We start from the raw sequence: 16,531 nt of genomic DNA, 5'->3' as shown, positions 1-16,531 counted from the left end.
TCACAGGAGCTGGGACATCAGTGGCTCTTTCTACTGAGAAAGCAGTCAGGAATTCCTCCTGGCTTCCCATCTCCTTCCCTTCTGTAAACCTTCTAGCAGCTTTCTGGGCTTTCCTCAAGCTTGGTAGCAGCCTTTTGTTTCTGCCACCTGGACCAGAGCAATATCTGGGCCTTTCTGGAAAGCAGATCACCCCTCTGGGGTCAGAGGCTTGTGGCTGCAGCTGCTGAGTGACTGAAATGAGGAGGAGCTTCCTTCCGCTCCTCTCCAGCTCCAGCCACATTCTTTCACTGGCAGCAGAAGCTGCTCCCTGTTTATATAGAGAGATCTGCCAGCAGCTTCATCCCGCTTGGAATAAGCGCTGCCCATATTTCAGTTTCTTGTGCTGTTGAATGATATACAGGTATGGGGTGGCAGAAGAGTGACGAGTGCAAGTCCAGAGGCAAACTCTTGGATTGCATCTCAGCTCTACCCCTTACTAGCTCAGTGACCTTGGGCAGCTGACTAAACCTGTGGCTTAGCCTCCTCATCTCTAACTTGGGGTTGGTTGTGGTAGCCACCTCAGAGGTGCTTGGTCGGCATAGCATTTTATTACCTGGGAACTTTCATGAGCCTGTTTTCTGCTTACTTTTGGGGTCTTAGGAAAATCCCTATCAGATTAAGTCCATCTTCTAACCAAGGACCATTCCAGTGTTGCTAAGAGTCTCCCTAGCCCTCCAGCCCCACACATACATTTCCAGGCCCCCAGTTCTTGTACCTGTGTGCTCCACTTGTTAATCTCAGGTGACTTCTCGGCTCTGCCTCCATCCTACTGGGCTGGGCTCTGCAGATGGGGCAATCGTCTCCTCCCGAGGGCCCTCATGCCAGGCTGCGGTGTGCAGTGGAGTTAGGAAAGTATTTCCACTGTTAGATTTGGAGGGAACAAGACCCTGGAGTCTCTGGTAGGGGCTGAGGGATGAATTCAGGAGTCTGTGTTCCCTTCTTAGCCTCAGTTTCCTCGTTTGTTAAAAAGGAACAGTGATTCCTCCCCAGCCTCCCTTCCAGAGCTGCAGTAGAGCACGAGTGAGACCATCAGGGTGAAAGGACTTGGACGGGTGTAAAATGAGATCTGGGCCTAGTCAGTCCTGGCTGCAACTGTTTTTAAAAAGTTTTCTCAAAAGAATAGAAAACAGGTATTCAAACAAATACTTGCACACCAATATTCATATCAGCATTATTACAATAGCCAGAAGGCAGAAACAACCCAAATGTCCATCAACTGGTGAATGGATTAAAAAAATGCAGTATATCCATACAATGAAATATTCAGCATAAAAAGGAATAAAGTACTGATTCATTCTACAACATGGATGAAACCTTAAACACATTATGCTAAGTGAAATAATCCGGACACAAAAGGCCACATATTGTGTGATTCTGTTTATATAAAATGTCCAGTATAGGAAAATCCAGAGACACAAAGTAGATCAGTGGTTGCCAGGGGCCAGGGGGAGGAGGAAATGGAGAGTGACTGATAATGGGTGTGGGGTTTCTTTTGGGAATGATGAAAATGTTTTGGAACTAAATTGTGGTAATGGATGCACAATTGTGAATGTACTAAATGCCATTGATTGTTCACTTTAAAACGGTTAAATCTATGTTATGAGAATTCTGCCTTAAAAAAAAAAAAGGGCAGTTTCCTGGAAGTTAATATATACAGCCTCAGCCTGCAGTTCCTGGCCAGAACTTAGTCACATGACCATCGAGCTGCAGAGGGCCTGGGAAATGCAGTACCTGTTAATATCAGGGGGATGGAGTGGGATGGGGTGGGTATTACCAAGGAAGAAGGAGCACATGGAGCTGGGGATAGGCACTCAGCAGTCTCTGGCACACCAGGTTGCTGGTGGCACTAATATCCTAGAGCAACAAATCTGAGAAATTGCCCCAGGCCTGGCACCAAAGATGAAACAGTAATGGACAGGGAATTGCAAGAACACTGAAGCACGAGTCCAGCCATGTCTCCCTGTAGGTGACTCATGTAACTCTTAGGGCCTCCCTGTCCTCTCATCCAGAATGAAGGTTAGGAGTGTGTGCTCTGTCTCTCAGGTTCTTTTTCACTCTGATGTTTTTTGAAATGTGTAAGTTGGTGAATCAGTTGTAGGGACGATGCAACTCCCCCTTCATCCCTCCCCATCACCCAGGCTGGTGCAGAAACGGCCTCAAGGCTCATAAATATACACAAAGCCTGAAGACTCCAGAAGAACCTTAGATGGCTATCTGCCTTTTCCCTTCTAGAACACCTCTGGCAGAGTGACTGTAATTAGTACTTTATCAAGGGGTAGAGGGGCAAAGGGCCCTGGGCAAGCCACAGGCAGGATCCTTGGATCCTAGATCTATGGGCTGGCAGAGCCAAACTTTGGTCAGGGTGGAACAATGACTGAGGGAGGCAGCCAGGGGAAGATGAAAGGTTTAGGAAACCTCACCGGAGGCTTTATAGGCATGCATTCAACCACTCCTGCATCAAAAGCAGGTCGTCCGCCTTTATTCCCCATTCCTGCAGTTGCTCTTTTGAGACACATTTCCCCCTTCCAGGTGCGCTCTCTCTCCTATTTGTCAGGATGCAAATGCCAGGGCAAGGGCAACACATAGTGAGAGCCCCTCCCCACCTAGAGTACCATCAGGACTAAAGGTCCTAAGTGGGACCCCCTTCCAGAAGGAGCACTGGGGACAATGGTGACAGGATAGGGCAGGAGATTTGGAGTCTGTAAGATCTGGATTCAGAATCCTGGCTCTGCCAAGTACTAGGTTTATGACCTCAGACAGGAGGCCTCTTTGAGCCTCAGTTTCCAGTTTTTGTAAGGAATTCATCAATGAATTCATTGAAGGAAATTGTGCACTGTGTACTCTTAATGGTAGTTGACATACAAAACACTGATGACAAGTGTGAATTCCCCTTCTCTCCTTTCTGGCTCAGAGAAGCTTTACATATCCCATCACATCCTAATGGGAGCAAGGCTCCTTCATGCCAGGGCTTGGGTCTGGTGGTAAAAGAAGCAGAGACACTGAGGGAGGACTCTGGGAGCCAGATTCTCATGAATGCACATCTGGATTCCTCCATGTAGGGTCTGTGTGACTTTGACCAAGGCACTTGGCTTTTCTATATCCTGTTTTTCTCCTCTATAAAAAAGAATAGAATATTAAAAGTGCCCACTCCCAGGATTGTAGTAAGGATTTAATGAGCTGATACATGTAAAACACTTTGAATAATGATTGGCACCTATTAGATGCTCAGCAAACATTAGCTGATATTGCAGTCATCACCCTCTCAGTCTCCCCAGGGCCTGACCTTGGCAGGGGCATAAAACGTGCCTGCATCTCCTTTTTGCAGGCCAAGCCCTACTGGGAGGGAAGGTGCCTCTGTGGCCAGGGCATGTCACAGCTCAGTCTTTTCCTTGTCGTTCTACCTAAGGACCAGCCATTGGTCTCTGGGATGGAAGGGAGAGGCCTCTACTAGTGACACACTCCCAGCAAATAGTGCAAAGGATGTGAGCCTGTTGGAGAGAGTGCAGGTGCTGGCTGTAGGTGTGACATCCTCCTGCCCCTCTTTCCTCACCCTGGCCTTGGCAGCGGGATGTCTGGAGACATAACGTGTGCTCTTAAAGAGCTCGTGGTCTTAAAGAGCTTCACCTGGGGGAGAGGGGTGTGCATCCTTTTAGGTGGGGGTGAGGGCGCAGTATCCCTGGGGAGGTTCATGGGGTCTCATATTCCATAGAGCCCTTCATTGTTCTAAAACAAATGGCAGAGAGTAAAGCTCTACCAAGCCTCCACTGGCAGGGATGCCCAGAAGGGAGTGAGCAAGGTTGGTAGGAGGCAGTGTTGGAAACTGCTTGGAACCATTGCCCTAGAGAGCCCTAGCATCTAGCAAGCGAGCTCTGCACACGTTGTTATTGAGTGCGATGTTTACCAGAGTGCCTAAGATCTGGGCTGTCCCCATCTGGTGTTTGTGAGCTTACACAAGAACGTTCATCTTCTTTCCTCCCTCCTTCTGTCCCTCCTTTCCTCCCTTTGCCTTTCCCTTAATTCAGTAGATACTTGTTGAATGTATGACTGTTGGGTTTCCCTGAGTTTGTGCTGAAATTTATTAATTTATTCCTTCAATAACTAGTTGAATGGATGGATGGATGGATGGATGGATGATGGATGGATGGATGGATGATGGATGAATGGATGGATGTTTAGTACTCTGATGTGGTGGCGGAGTCACCTGCTGAGCCCCTCTCTCCAGTGCTTGGCTTATCACACCAGGGAGCCTGTACTTCACCTGACAGAGTCTGTCTGACAACCCTCTGCCTGGTCTCCAAAGCTACTTGGGTAGGAGTCCCCACCCCAGCCCTGCCCTGCTGCCACACTCTCTCTCACTTCCCTTTCTCTATTCTCCTGTACAGAGCTTCTCCTCTAGCCAAATAGTTTACCCCCCTTTCCCAAGCCTTTGGGGCCTCTCTTTCTACTATCTGGAATGCAGGCTGCTCCATTTGCACCTGTCACAATTCTTTCTTCCTTCAGGGACCATCTTGGCATTTTTAATGAAGCTTTACCTGATCCCTGTGCCTGACTGTGATTCTTCCTGCCTGGGTCTCTCTTATACCTTTTATTGGGGGAGATCGGGTTTACCCAGTTCCAGCATTCATTAGTGTTCTATGCTCATCTTACCCGCTGCTGAAGTTCTTTGATAGTGAAAACTACATTCATACATTTTTACACCCCCAACATTGTACCTAGCATAGTATCCTACAAGTAACAGGTACACTAGGTGCGCTTACTGAGTGAATGCCCCACACTCATCTTTCCTTATGGACTGAATCTTGAGTTGTAGCCTTGAAGGCCATTGTGTGACAATTTTTTAAAAAAACTTTTTAAGGTAGTAACATATGCAGTTCAAAATTTCCCATTTTAACTACTTTAACTGTACATTGTAGTTGTATTAATTATATTCACAATATTGTGCTACCATCACTCTGCACCTATTAAGTAATAACCACCTACCCCCTACCCACACCCTCCTACCCCTCAGCCCCTGGTAACCTATTATCATCTCTAGAAACTTGCTTCTTCTAGGTATTTTGTATCAACGAGATCATACAGTATTTGTCCCTTTGTGTCTGGTTCATTTCACTCAATATAATGTCTTCAAGTTTTCTCCATGTTGTTGCATGCATTAGAACTTCATTCATTTTTACAGTTGAATGATATTGCATTATATATATATATATACACCACATTTTGTTTATCCATTCATCTGTTGACAGACCTTTTGGCTATTGTAAATAATGCTCCTAGAAACATTGGCATACAAAGTGACATGAGCTTTGTGTTTGTTTTGGCCATTCCTTTGTTCTTCCATTCATTTATTCATCTAGGCCCCTACTGCCATCAAGCAATGTGCTAGATATCAGAATATAAAGATCAAGAAGGCACAATCTGATGGGAGTGACACACCTGTATAGAGGAGATTGAGTCTTGCACTTGGACATCTCACCACTCTCCCCTCAGTAGTTGGGGCCTCATTGCAAAGACAAAAACCAGTTTGGTTGGCAAAGGAGTGTGTGATGTGACATCACAAACATAACTCTATAAGGACAAAAATTTCTCAAAAGGTTTATGTAGACTAAACTCCTCATACACCATAGCATCTCTCAGAGTCCTGTCTCACTTCCAAAATCATGTGCGTCTCCTAACAAGCTGAGAAGGAAGGGGCAGGAAGGTCTTTGTCCTTGGGGTCTCATGGGCCTTTGATCTCCTGTATACATCTTTCACCAGTGAGCATTTGAAAGTCTTCTCTGGGCCAGGGATTTCCCAGTCTCTAGGTCTTGAAATGCTGCTCAGAATCATGACTGTCCTTCCCAGCAAGAGACGTCAAGGCCAACATCAAGGTATTGCTAATACAGAGCAGGTAAAGGATACATGGACAAACATTTGCTGTGTGTCAAAGTGATAAAAGATACAGGGTGGAAAGAATGCAAGCCGCCAGTGCAGTGTATTTGAAAGAAGTACCCTCCTTTCCAGTTTTGTTCAAGTCCCCCTCCACAAAAGTAAAGAGCAGTGCTCAAAGTGCACAGAGCTTGGGTTCTGTGGTCACAGAGATGGGGTGACCAGTCCTCCTGGTGGGTTGAATGAAGTCTCAGTGAGCATTGGGCTATTTGCTGAGGGCTAAGTGTCAGTTGACTGGGTAAAGGGGGAGAAAACCTTCTCAGCAGTGGGAAGAGTATGTGCACAGGTTTGGCTGTCCAAAAGGGCAGGGCATTTTCTGTGAGCTTAGGTTATGTCAGCTGGGGGATCTGAGCCTGGAAAGGTTGAATGGGAACAGGTTGTGAAGTTCTTGCTATGCGGGTGCAAGTCTTTGGTTTTTAATGTCATAATTCCAAGTTTGGCTCTGCCCCAACTACCCCCTCCTCAAAAGCTGTCCCTTTGGCAACTTATACCTTTCCACATGCCACTGTTCCTCACCCCCTCAGGACTTCAGGTCCTTCTTTCTGTCTCACTGCTTTAGAAATCACGGGTGTTGACTGGCAGACGAACTCCAACCGGCAGGCGCATCACACCAACAAGTTCTATGGCCAGGAGCTGATCTTACGGAGAAGCCAAGAATTCACTATCACATTGAATACTCAAAGCCCTATCTCTGAAGAAAGTCTGAAGTTCACAGTTTCCACAGGTACCTACTTACCCACCTGAAACTTGAGTAGCCCTTGGGGCTGTGCATCTACTTGGTGGTGGTGGTGATACTGGGGTCACTGGGCCTTGGGCTACAGGCCAACTCTGCCATCGACTCAGAGTGACCTTGAGCACATTGCTGCCCATCTCTCAGCCTCAGAGACATCATCTTCAAGTCAAGAGGGTTTTGGCCTATGTGGTCTGTCAAGTTGCTTCCAGTGCTACCGCATGCTGCTTCATTGGATGACATCTCTCATAGAGCCCCTGAGGTTGTATTGGAACTGACCTCTCACAGCCTGGCCAGCACTCCCTGGTTCCCATTGTCCTCTGTCTTCTTAACAGGGCCTTCCCCCTCAGAGTCTGCCAGGACAAAGGCCATGTTTCCACTCTCCAATGGGAATAGTGATGGAAGCTGGAATGCAGCACTTAAGGCCAGAGAAGAAAGCTCCCTGACCATTACCATCTCCACTCCTGCCAGTGCGCCCATAGGACAGTATCTGCTGGAAGTTCAGACCTCCTCCCGGGGCAAGGTCTACTCTACGAAGCTTGGGACATTCATACTGCTCTTTAATCCCTGGGTGCAAGGTAGGCATTTAACCACCACACTTACTATCAACCAAGCAGAGCCCATGGAAAGGAGAGGAGGGCAATGACTTGCACAGGTTCAGGTTTGATTAGAGAATGTTTGTGGGCTGTGGAAAGAGCACAGAAGCTAGAAGTCAGAAGCCGTGGGTTTGAGTTCCAGCTCTACTGCTGAGGAGCTATTTCACTCTGGGCAGTTACTCTGAGTGTCAGATTCCTCACCAATAAATGGACATATCCTCTAGAGCTATTATGAGGTGCTCTTGGGCTTTATCAAACTTCTTAGTATGTTGTAATTATAAGGGACAATTACCCAGTAGAGTTCTCCCATATGGAGAGAGCTTCCTGCTTGAAGGAGCAGTAAGCAAATGTCTCATCCCTGGGGCCTTGTTTCCAGATACTCAGGTCATCCCAGCTTCTCTTTCCAGCTCATAGTTCCCATATTCTGAGTTAGAGCTCTTACAACCCAATACCCCATTTCTAGGTAAAGGTTGGGGGGAAGGCTGAAGGTGGTGCTTGCCCCCAAGTCAGTCCTCAGGAGTGGGAAGAGGACTGATGTCTCTAGTCCTTTGTAGAAATCTCGTCTGATATTTTTTCTATGTTAAACAGCTGACAGTGTCTTTATGAATAATGAAGCTGAGAGACAGGAGTACATTCAGCAAGATTCTGGCGTCATCTTTGTAGGAAGCACAAATCGAATTAACATGGTTGGCTGGAACTTTGGACAGGTAAAACGGTGATAATGAGGCTGGGGGTCCTGTCCCTATTTCCCAAGGAGCTCAGCAGCAGGCCCCACCAATAAGCAGAAGATCCCATTATCTGTCCATCTGCCTACCCTTCTATTCATTTCTTCCTTCATTCAGAAGACAGTTATTGACCACCTACTATGCATCAGACCCCAAGCTCACACTGAGAATACAAGAGACGAATGAGGAGTTAAAGAACTCACAATCTGGTGGGCAAGGCAGACATAGAATTAAATCAGTGCAATGAAGTAGTATTGGTGCCATGACACAAATAAGTATTATGGCCAGTGGAAGCACTGGAGACAGACAAGAGTAGATTTGGTGTCTGTTATCCATTCCATGTAAAACTGTGGTGAAACTTCCTTGATTGGGCGCTCAGCCTATCAAAGTCATACTTTCTTGGTCTATACCTTGAGGTCTGTACCTTGGCTCCCATCTCAATCCACAAGATCCCAGGTTTGCTTAGCCTAGAAAACTTACAGAGATTCCCTCCACCTTTTCTTCTTCCTAGCAGATGAATAAAGTCACTAGAGTGAGGTACCTTGGGCAGGTGCCATGGATAACCAAAAGGGGGTGGGCAGGTGGGCGCTCTACATATTTTCAGACCCCATTCTCTAGTCAACCCGAGAAATTCTGCATTCATCATTTCTATGTTGGGTTTCTGTGTCAAATTTCTTTGGAAGGAAGAAGAAAAAGTAGTAGAATAAAGGCGTATAGTACACCTAGAGATGAAAGGGGTGCTATTTTTTATAGCATGGTCAGCGAAGGCCTCTCTTAGGAGGGGTCATTTGAGCAAAGACCTGAAGGAGGTGAGGGGGAGCCATGTAGATATCTTGGGGAAGAGCATTCCAGGCAGAAGAAACAGCAAATACAAAGGCCCTAAGGCAAGTTGAGAAGCATTGACTCAAAAGTCTTATTTTGTGAAAATAGCTTCAAATACCCCTTAAAGTGAACTAGATCTTTATAATTGGTGCCCAAGGAATCTAAATAATGTGCTCAAGATCATAGACTATCAGAGCCAGAAGGAAACTTTAAGATCAGCTTGGCCGGATCCCTCATTTTAGAGATAGAGGCACAAAGTCCAGATAGGCTAAGCCCCTTGCACTGGAGTCTGCGTCAGCAAGAGGGGCTTGGCTGTGCCAGGCTCCCTCTGCTCTCTCTGGGAAGTCAGAACAGCGCATAGGGAGAGCTCTGTTGGCAGGCTCCTCCTCAGCAGCCGCCACTCAGTTTGGAAGGCCACGAGATGGAGGGACCCAGGCTGTTCCTGCCATTCCCGTACCTTTCATTAGCCTAGACTACTTGTCATTTCCTTCTTCCCAACAACTGGTCCCATTTTTGAACAGTTTGAAGACGACATTCTGAACATTTGCTTCTCGATCCTGGATAATAGTCTGGATTTCCGCCGTGACCCTTCTACAGACGTGGCCCGCAGAAGTGACCCCAAATATGTTGGCCGGGTGCTGTCTGCAATGGTGAGTAGTAGGAAAACGATAATAACTAGTTGTTACCAGTGATCAAGCACCAACTATGGAGTAGGCACCTGCTCTCCTTAATGTGTCATCTCATTGAAGTTTCACAAAATCCAGGTAGCAGCTCCAGGCATCCCACTTGGCAGGCAAACATGGAGCATGAGGCTCCTCTAAGTTCAAGGCCTTGTCTGAGACATGTGGTAAGTGGCAGAGACAGAGCTGGATCCAGACCCACCCCTCCAAGCCCAGGCCCTTTCCAGTCTGTCATGTGGCCTTTCTCAGGAAGTGCTGGGCATCCGGGAAGGGGGCCGTAAGGGAAACTTGCAGCATTAACCTCCTTTGCTCTGCTCCACCAGCGTTTCCGGTCGTAGGATCAACCTGTCACAAAGTTATAGGTTAAAAAAACTAAAAACCAAAGAGAGTTCTTTAACTTTTTCCCTTTAAAACTAAATAATTACACAGAAGTGTCTAACTTTTTCTTTCTTTTAAAATACAATAACTGGCCAATGAACTAAACATTTCTTGGTCTCTTTACTTTCAAGTTACATAATTTGCAAGCTAACAAACTAGCTCCCTGGTTAGAAATTTGAACCACTCTTAGACTGCATGATAAATATCTGGAGGTAATTAGAGAGAGCTTCTGGTAAGAGCTGAATCTTAAACTGGGCCTTGAAGGAAACGACTAGGGTTGGAGTAGGTCGGTCCATAGAAGCTGGAGGCACTGGGCTGACCAGTGAGGATCAGAGCAGCCAGGGAAGTGCAGGGAGAGAAAGTGGAGCTTGAACTGAACCTTCAAAACCAAGTGGCTGGACAACCATGTGGCCTGGGAGAAGCACGATTAAAACCAAGGCAAAGACAAGTGAAGCTGGGCGACTTCTGAAGCTGTGCCACCCCAGCCCAGGAGAGAGTGGGTGAGGCAGCTGGCTCCTGCAGCTGCTGACTCATCCTACCCTCAGGACAAACCACTTCATCTGGGTGCCAGTTTCCTCAGTTGCACCTCCCTGATGCTCTCTCCAGACCTCCCGCTTGGGCTGGGCCCTGAGCTAATGATGACATGTGCAGGGCTTTGAAATGCTCAGCTTTCAGCCAGAGATGACCCTGCTGATTACCACTTTGGTGCTAGAGCACTGGTGACTCAGGAGCTGGGGATGGGCTGCTCCATCTTCCACCTCAGGGAGGCGGCATCTTGCCTGATTCTGTGATTACAGCCCAGGCCCTGCTGAAAGGGGGCACAGAGTTCACCCCCAGACTGGGGAGCCTGTCCAGTCTCTCTATGCTCACAGACTTTGCCACTTTTAGAGTCTCCCAAAGACAAGGAGTAAGCATCACAGACTCTCAGGCTGGGGAGACTTGGATAGCGTCACCCAGCCTCTTGTTATACAATTGGGATAAATGGCCACCAAAGTTTCTTAGACTCTGAAAACTTGACGACTGGGAGACACCTTGGAGGTCATTTGTTTCTAAACTTCCCTGTACTGGAAGATGAAGAAACAAGGCCCAGAGAGATGACTTGACTTGCCCACGATCCTAAGCTGACAAGTGGTGAGGCTGGGCTGGTAACATAGACTTCTTCTTTCTTTCTCTTTTAACATTTTGTCATGGAAAAGTTTGGACATACACAAAAATGGACAGAAAAATATAAAGAACTCCTATGTATCCATCACCCAGCTTCAGCAATAACCAACTCAAGGCCTGTCTTGTTTCATGTCTGACCCCTCCCCCCACAGATTATTTAATAAATCCCAGGCATTACATCATTTTACCTGTAAATATTTCAATATGGATCTCTAAAAAATAATGGAACTTAGACTTCTTCATTCCCAGTCCAACATTCTTTTCACACTGCATCATGGTTGTGTTAATTATGCTAAAACTGTGCCCCAAATTGAATGAATGGATGAATGCATGCGTGCCTGAATGCATGAAAGAAAAGCAATGTTCCATCTTTATTCTTTCCAAGAAGTTAGTTGCTAAAGTTCTAAAGTGATCTTTTTAGAAGACCAGTATACCAAAAGAGAGTTCCAAACTATGGACAACCAAGTTGGACATCTGTGATGGCACAGGAGCTCTGGGGAGAAGTCCTCTGCCAGCTGGATTTCCAGCCCTGCTCTGCCACTGCTAAGCATGTGAGCTTCCTGCAGGTGATTGACACATAGATCAAGGGCATTCAAACATGACCCATTAGTCAAAGCATTTTTAAATTCAGAAACATTCGATACAATTAAGGGATTATTATTATAATTATTATCCCCAAATCATCTAGAAAGACACAGAAAAGTCCATCTGATGGCTCCCTGGCTTTGTTCCTCATCTCCCCACCTTGTCCCCTGAACTCTGCGTATCACTTTCTGTAGGAAAGGTATGGTGCTGACTCATTTGGGGTTTTATCCTGCCCAGATCAATGGCAATGATGACAATGGTGTGGTTTCTGGGAACTGGAGTGGTGATTACACAGGTGGCCGGGACCCAAGGAACTGGAATGGCAGTGTGGAGATCCTCAAGGAATGGAAAAAATCTGGCTTCAGGCCTGTCCGATTTGGGCAGTGCTGGGTCTTTGCTGGGACCCTCAATACAGGTACCTGGGGTGTGATATCTCTGTTGGGTCAGGGGGAAGCAATATGGCCAACCAAGGGACCCCCTCTACCACAGTCCAAGTCCTCAGACTGGCCCTTGATTTGCAGCGCTGCGGTCTTTTGGGATTCCCTCCCGGGTGGTCACCAACTTCAACTCAGCTCATGATACAGACAGAAACCTCAGCGTGGATGTGTACTATGACGCCATGGGAAACCCCCTGGACAGAGGCAGTGACAGTGTGTGGTAAGTATCTGACACTTTCCCTGAACCTAGGACAGCAAGTCTGAGCAGCATCTTGCTCTCACTCACCATTCCCCAGGGACCCAGCTCCAAACGAGAGTTGGGAAGCAAGTAACATGTCAATTCATAGTTTAGAATGGAAATGCCGAAAATGCCAATTACACATTGAGCAAGACCAAAAACACTTCTCAGTGTTTTGCAATGTCTGATGGTCTGTTCTATCTTGCTGTTGGTTAAGGGGTCTAGTACCAGTGAAGGATACAGTTCATGGGCTCTGCAAAATTGTCCTGAATTTATGGAATCCATTAGGCCCTAAATACTTTGGAAGATAAAAGTTAAAACTTGATTTTCCAGTAAGAAATATAAATTTGTCTCATTCCAGGCCTTGCATATGATTTATAGACTTTCTTAAAGAGTAAGAAAAGCAACACATTTTCTATTATGCATATATCCTTATTATGTACCTTGGTTGATAGAATGATAAGATAGAAGTTAATACTGGGATCTAGCTGAAAGTAGAAAACTTCATATGTAATTGGGTATATATATTGCTAACCATAAATATGCCACATGCATGTGTGTTTATACTAATGCATGCACATATATAATTTATAACTGATGCCAACCGGAAGTAGGTTATGTAAAACCTGTAGACATATATCTTAAACTGAATATAGCAGTATATGCACACAAAAATATATGTCATTTCAGCTATTTAAGGTTATACCAAATATGAAGCTATTACAGATGACATCTGAAAATAATTTTACCTATGTATACACATAGATATCTTTTGTGCCCATATATATGAAGCACCGCAAGCTTATGTCAATAATCCATTGTTTTAATCCATTTCAAAGGATATACACAGTCACATAATCATTCCCACACATATATATGGCTAAATAACATTATAGCAGGCATCACCTTATTTCCAGATGTTCAACTTTGAGATAGCTTATATAAAATATTCTTTGTTACTTATTCCCAGAGTAAGTAGATCTAGCTTTTCTGAAATGTGCTTAGTATAACTAATAGAATAAGATAAAAGGAAAATAAAAATCAAGAGAAAAAGCTGTTAAAAACTATGCCAACAAGTGAACTGAATTCTATAAGCATCCCCCTTCTCGGAAAGGGAACAAAAATTATATAATTCACCCAAGGTCACACGGATTCCAGGGCTTAATGAGGAAGAAAAGGCTTATGTTAGGATTTCCTTTCTTGATCTGTACATACACAACTTTCTCCCTAATGACATTCCTCCTTGTGGCAAGGTTTTGTTTTCCAGCTTCTCATAAATGAGTGTCTTTTCTTCTCCCTGTTTGTTTTTTTGTTGTTGTTGTGCCTGAAATCCCATCACAGCCTGTTCTGATTGTTGGGGCAGGGCCATTCCTGGCCTTAGTCTCCTCCACAAAAGAAGGGGATTGGTCAAATGAGACGACTGATCTTTGGGGTGCCTTTTGGTGTCATCCTTCTGTGATTATCCTGTGCACTAGGGACTGTGGGTGGCAGGAAAGCTGAAGATTCAGTTTCTCCACTTAAAGAATATATGGTGCTATGAGGTGGGGGCAAGGCGGCACCTTAGTAGAGGCTAATTTGCGACACAGGCTGGTGTGCCATGCACCAGGTGAGTGATTCAGACAGTCAGCGCCTTGGGCAGTCAGGGAGGCAGGTGTCAAGGAAGACTTCCTAGAATCAGAGAGGTAGGGCCTTTAAGCAGAATTAGACCCTAGTCTCTTGGTTGCCAGTTCAGGCTACCACACCCACATCAGCATAATAATTCACTCTAAATATAACAACCTCTGGGGCAAGTATGGGCTGATGGGGACATTCCAGGGTGGTTCCACTGCCACTTCTGTTGGCCTCATGGGAGAATGCCAGGCCCAGAAGTTCTGGTTGTTCCTGAGGGTCCCTGTCACCCATCACTCTCTCACTACCACCCCCTGCCAGACTTTTGTGAACCCTTCTCATAAAGTAGTAAGAATTGATGGCCCCTCCCTGCTCCAACCCCTACAAGCTGTGGGGGTTTAAGGGGGACTGGGGAAAGGACCAGCACTGGAGGGTATGAAGACAGGGAGCCCTGAGCCCCATTTCCAGTTCCACTGCCATCTTGCTGTGGGGCTTGTGCAAGCCACTCCAATTTTCTGGTCTCAAGTTTCTCCATCAGTGTAAATCTAACAGTTGGCCTAGACTAGATGATCATTTTAGTCTCTTGCCAGCTTGAATTTTTTGACTCTCTGCAGCCTTCAGCCCACCCCATTTTTTGTCTGAGAGCTACCACCCCCCTAAGGGAGCCATGCCGACTCTTCTACCTAAATCCCATCCATGGAGAACCTAAGAGTCATTTTCTGCTTTGAGTGAAAGAAGTCATCTGTTATTATAAGGACACTTGAGCATAGTACTATCTGGGTTTGAATAGGAAACCTTAGTCTGAAACTCTGTATGTTGCAAATGTCGATAGAACACTGTCCAGATTTGCCTAAAGTAACAGCGTGTGAGGATCAAGTATGGTAAAGCACCTAAAAGTGCTGAATAGTAATAATAATAACAGCAACTAATAATTCTATTTCTCGATTGATGTGTGCCAGATACTATTCCAAGTGCTTATATCTACTCCTCAAAAATGATGAAGTAGGCACCATTATTTTCATTGCATTTTATAGATGAGGAAACCAAGACACAAAAAAATTGAGTAATTTACCTGAGGTCATGTAACTAGAAGGTGGAGCTGAGATTTGAACCCAGGTGGCTCTGTACATTATAAAGCATCATAGAGAAAACAAAAAATGTTATTAATACTGGCTGATGTTTGAGAAATCTGACAGCTCTGACCTTGAGATGTCCCAGAGGAGGTTGGCTGGACTCTATCCAAGGTTCTGCCCTTTCAGGGGCTGAATGAAAGGATCCCTTGGAAGCCAACTCAAGTGGAGAACCTGGGTTCTTTGGTTCACACTTAGGCAGCAAATACCACTTCTTTTTAAGTATAAACACTGTCAGGAGGTCAGTGGAGAGAAATGACTCCGGCACAATGTGAATGACTTTCCAATAGAGGTGGAGCACAGGTCTCCTTCCACAGGTCTCCTTCATACTTGGGAAGGGCCTGGAAGGGACCTTGGAGAGGGACCTGCTTATTTTATAGATGAGAAAGCAGAGGTCCAGAGAGAAGTAACTAGTCTGAGGGCAACCAGCCAGAGACACATAGGCACTCTAAGTGTTATGTCATCACATAAGTGCTTAACTTCTCTGCACCTGTTTCCATCTGTAAAGTGGAGGGCTAGATCAGGGGACCTCAGCAATTTCTTGCAGGTCTTTCTTTTAATCACATTTGCAGCATCTACTGGGGTAAATTTTCTTCTAAACAGCTTTGCTCATGGCAGTGGTTTGACTTAAGAGGCTCTTCTTCAGAGTCAGGAATCTTTTGGAGGAGCTTAGTTTGGGGTACTTCTACTCAATTCCCTTCTGGACTTCTATGAAGAGGTCTCCAGGGCCTGTTCATTCACTAAGCAGCAACCTAATGATTTGGAAAAAATTGGCCAAGGTTATCTTTATCTTGACACTTCTGGCTTATTTTCTTAATTCATGTGGCTTGATCCCCAAATTTCTAGAATCACAAACCTAATTATTTACTTCCAGGTTTTATAGGGCTCTGAAGTAGAAGGCATGTGGGGACTGCCCAGCCGTGTGGACAGTGTATCCCCAATACGGCCTGAGCCCCTGGCTCCTAATTTAATCTCACCACAGTCTCTGCCTCTAAATCCCAGCCTCCCTTAATACTTAGCCAGCCTCCAATGTACTAGAGCAGACCCGTAGTGAGGAAACTGAGGCACCACGTGTGCCTAGGCTGCCGAATAGTTCAGTCCAAAACATGATTAAGCACATACCATGTGCCGACCCCTGCACTGGGCCCTGGGCAGCAAGAGGAGGAACCATGCTGGAGAAGCTCATAGCTCACAGCTGCATAACAGATGATGGTTATGGGAGGGAAGAAGAGAAATAGTAGAATTATAAACGAGACTCCGAGGTAGCACCAACGTATGATTGGCACTCTCTGGGCATGTCAGGAGAGATTTGGAGGTTGCAGGGACATAGTATCTGAACTGCATTTGGAAGGACAAATAGGAGTTCACTAGTGGAAGGGGTGAGGGGTTGGAGTCACCTTCTAGGCAGGGTCTTCTGACTTTCAAGTCCATGACTTCAAGGGTAAGCTTAACCCAGTCACTGTCTTTAGGGCAG

At 45.8% G+C, this 16,531-nt stretch overlaps 1 protein-coding gene across 4 annotated transcripts in view; it reads left to right on the top strand.

Annotated features, from left to right (window-relative positions):
- Positions 1 to 16,531, top strand: part of TGM3 (transglutaminase 3) — a 121,409-nt gene that overhangs the window by 86,328 nt on the left and 18,550 nt on the right. For all 4 annotated transcript variants that reach the window (XM_037811502.1, XM_037811501.1, XM_037811500.1 and 1 more), the window contains 6 exons: positions 6,524 to 6,688; positions 7,030 to 7,272; positions 7,879 to 7,997; positions 9,359 to 9,487; positions 11,882 to 12,059; positions 12,166 to 12,301. In XM_037811502.1, the coding sequence (XP_037667430.1) occupies positions 7,065 to 7,272; positions 7,879 to 7,997; positions 9,359 to 9,487; positions 11,882 to 12,059; positions 12,166 to 12,301 (770 nt within the window). In that variant the 5' untranslated portion in view covers positions 6,524 to 6,688; positions 7,030 to 7,064. The remainder of the gene's footprint in view (positions 1 to 6,523; positions 6,689 to 7,029; positions 7,273 to 7,878; positions 7,998 to 9,358; positions 9,488 to 11,881; positions 12,060 to 12,165; positions 12,302 to 16,531) is intronic.

Source organism: Choloepus didactylus, chromosome 19 (genome assembly GCF_015220235.1).
Source record: "Choloepus didactylus isolate mChoDid1 chromosome 19, mChoDid1.pri, whole genome shotgun sequence".
Classification (NCBI taxonomy): Eukaryota; Metazoa; Chordata; class Mammalia; order Pilosa; family Megalonychidae; genus Choloepus; species Choloepus didactylus.
The sequence above is the reverse complement of the archived record's forward strand: the minus strand, read 5'-3'. Positions and strand labels throughout refer to the sequence as shown.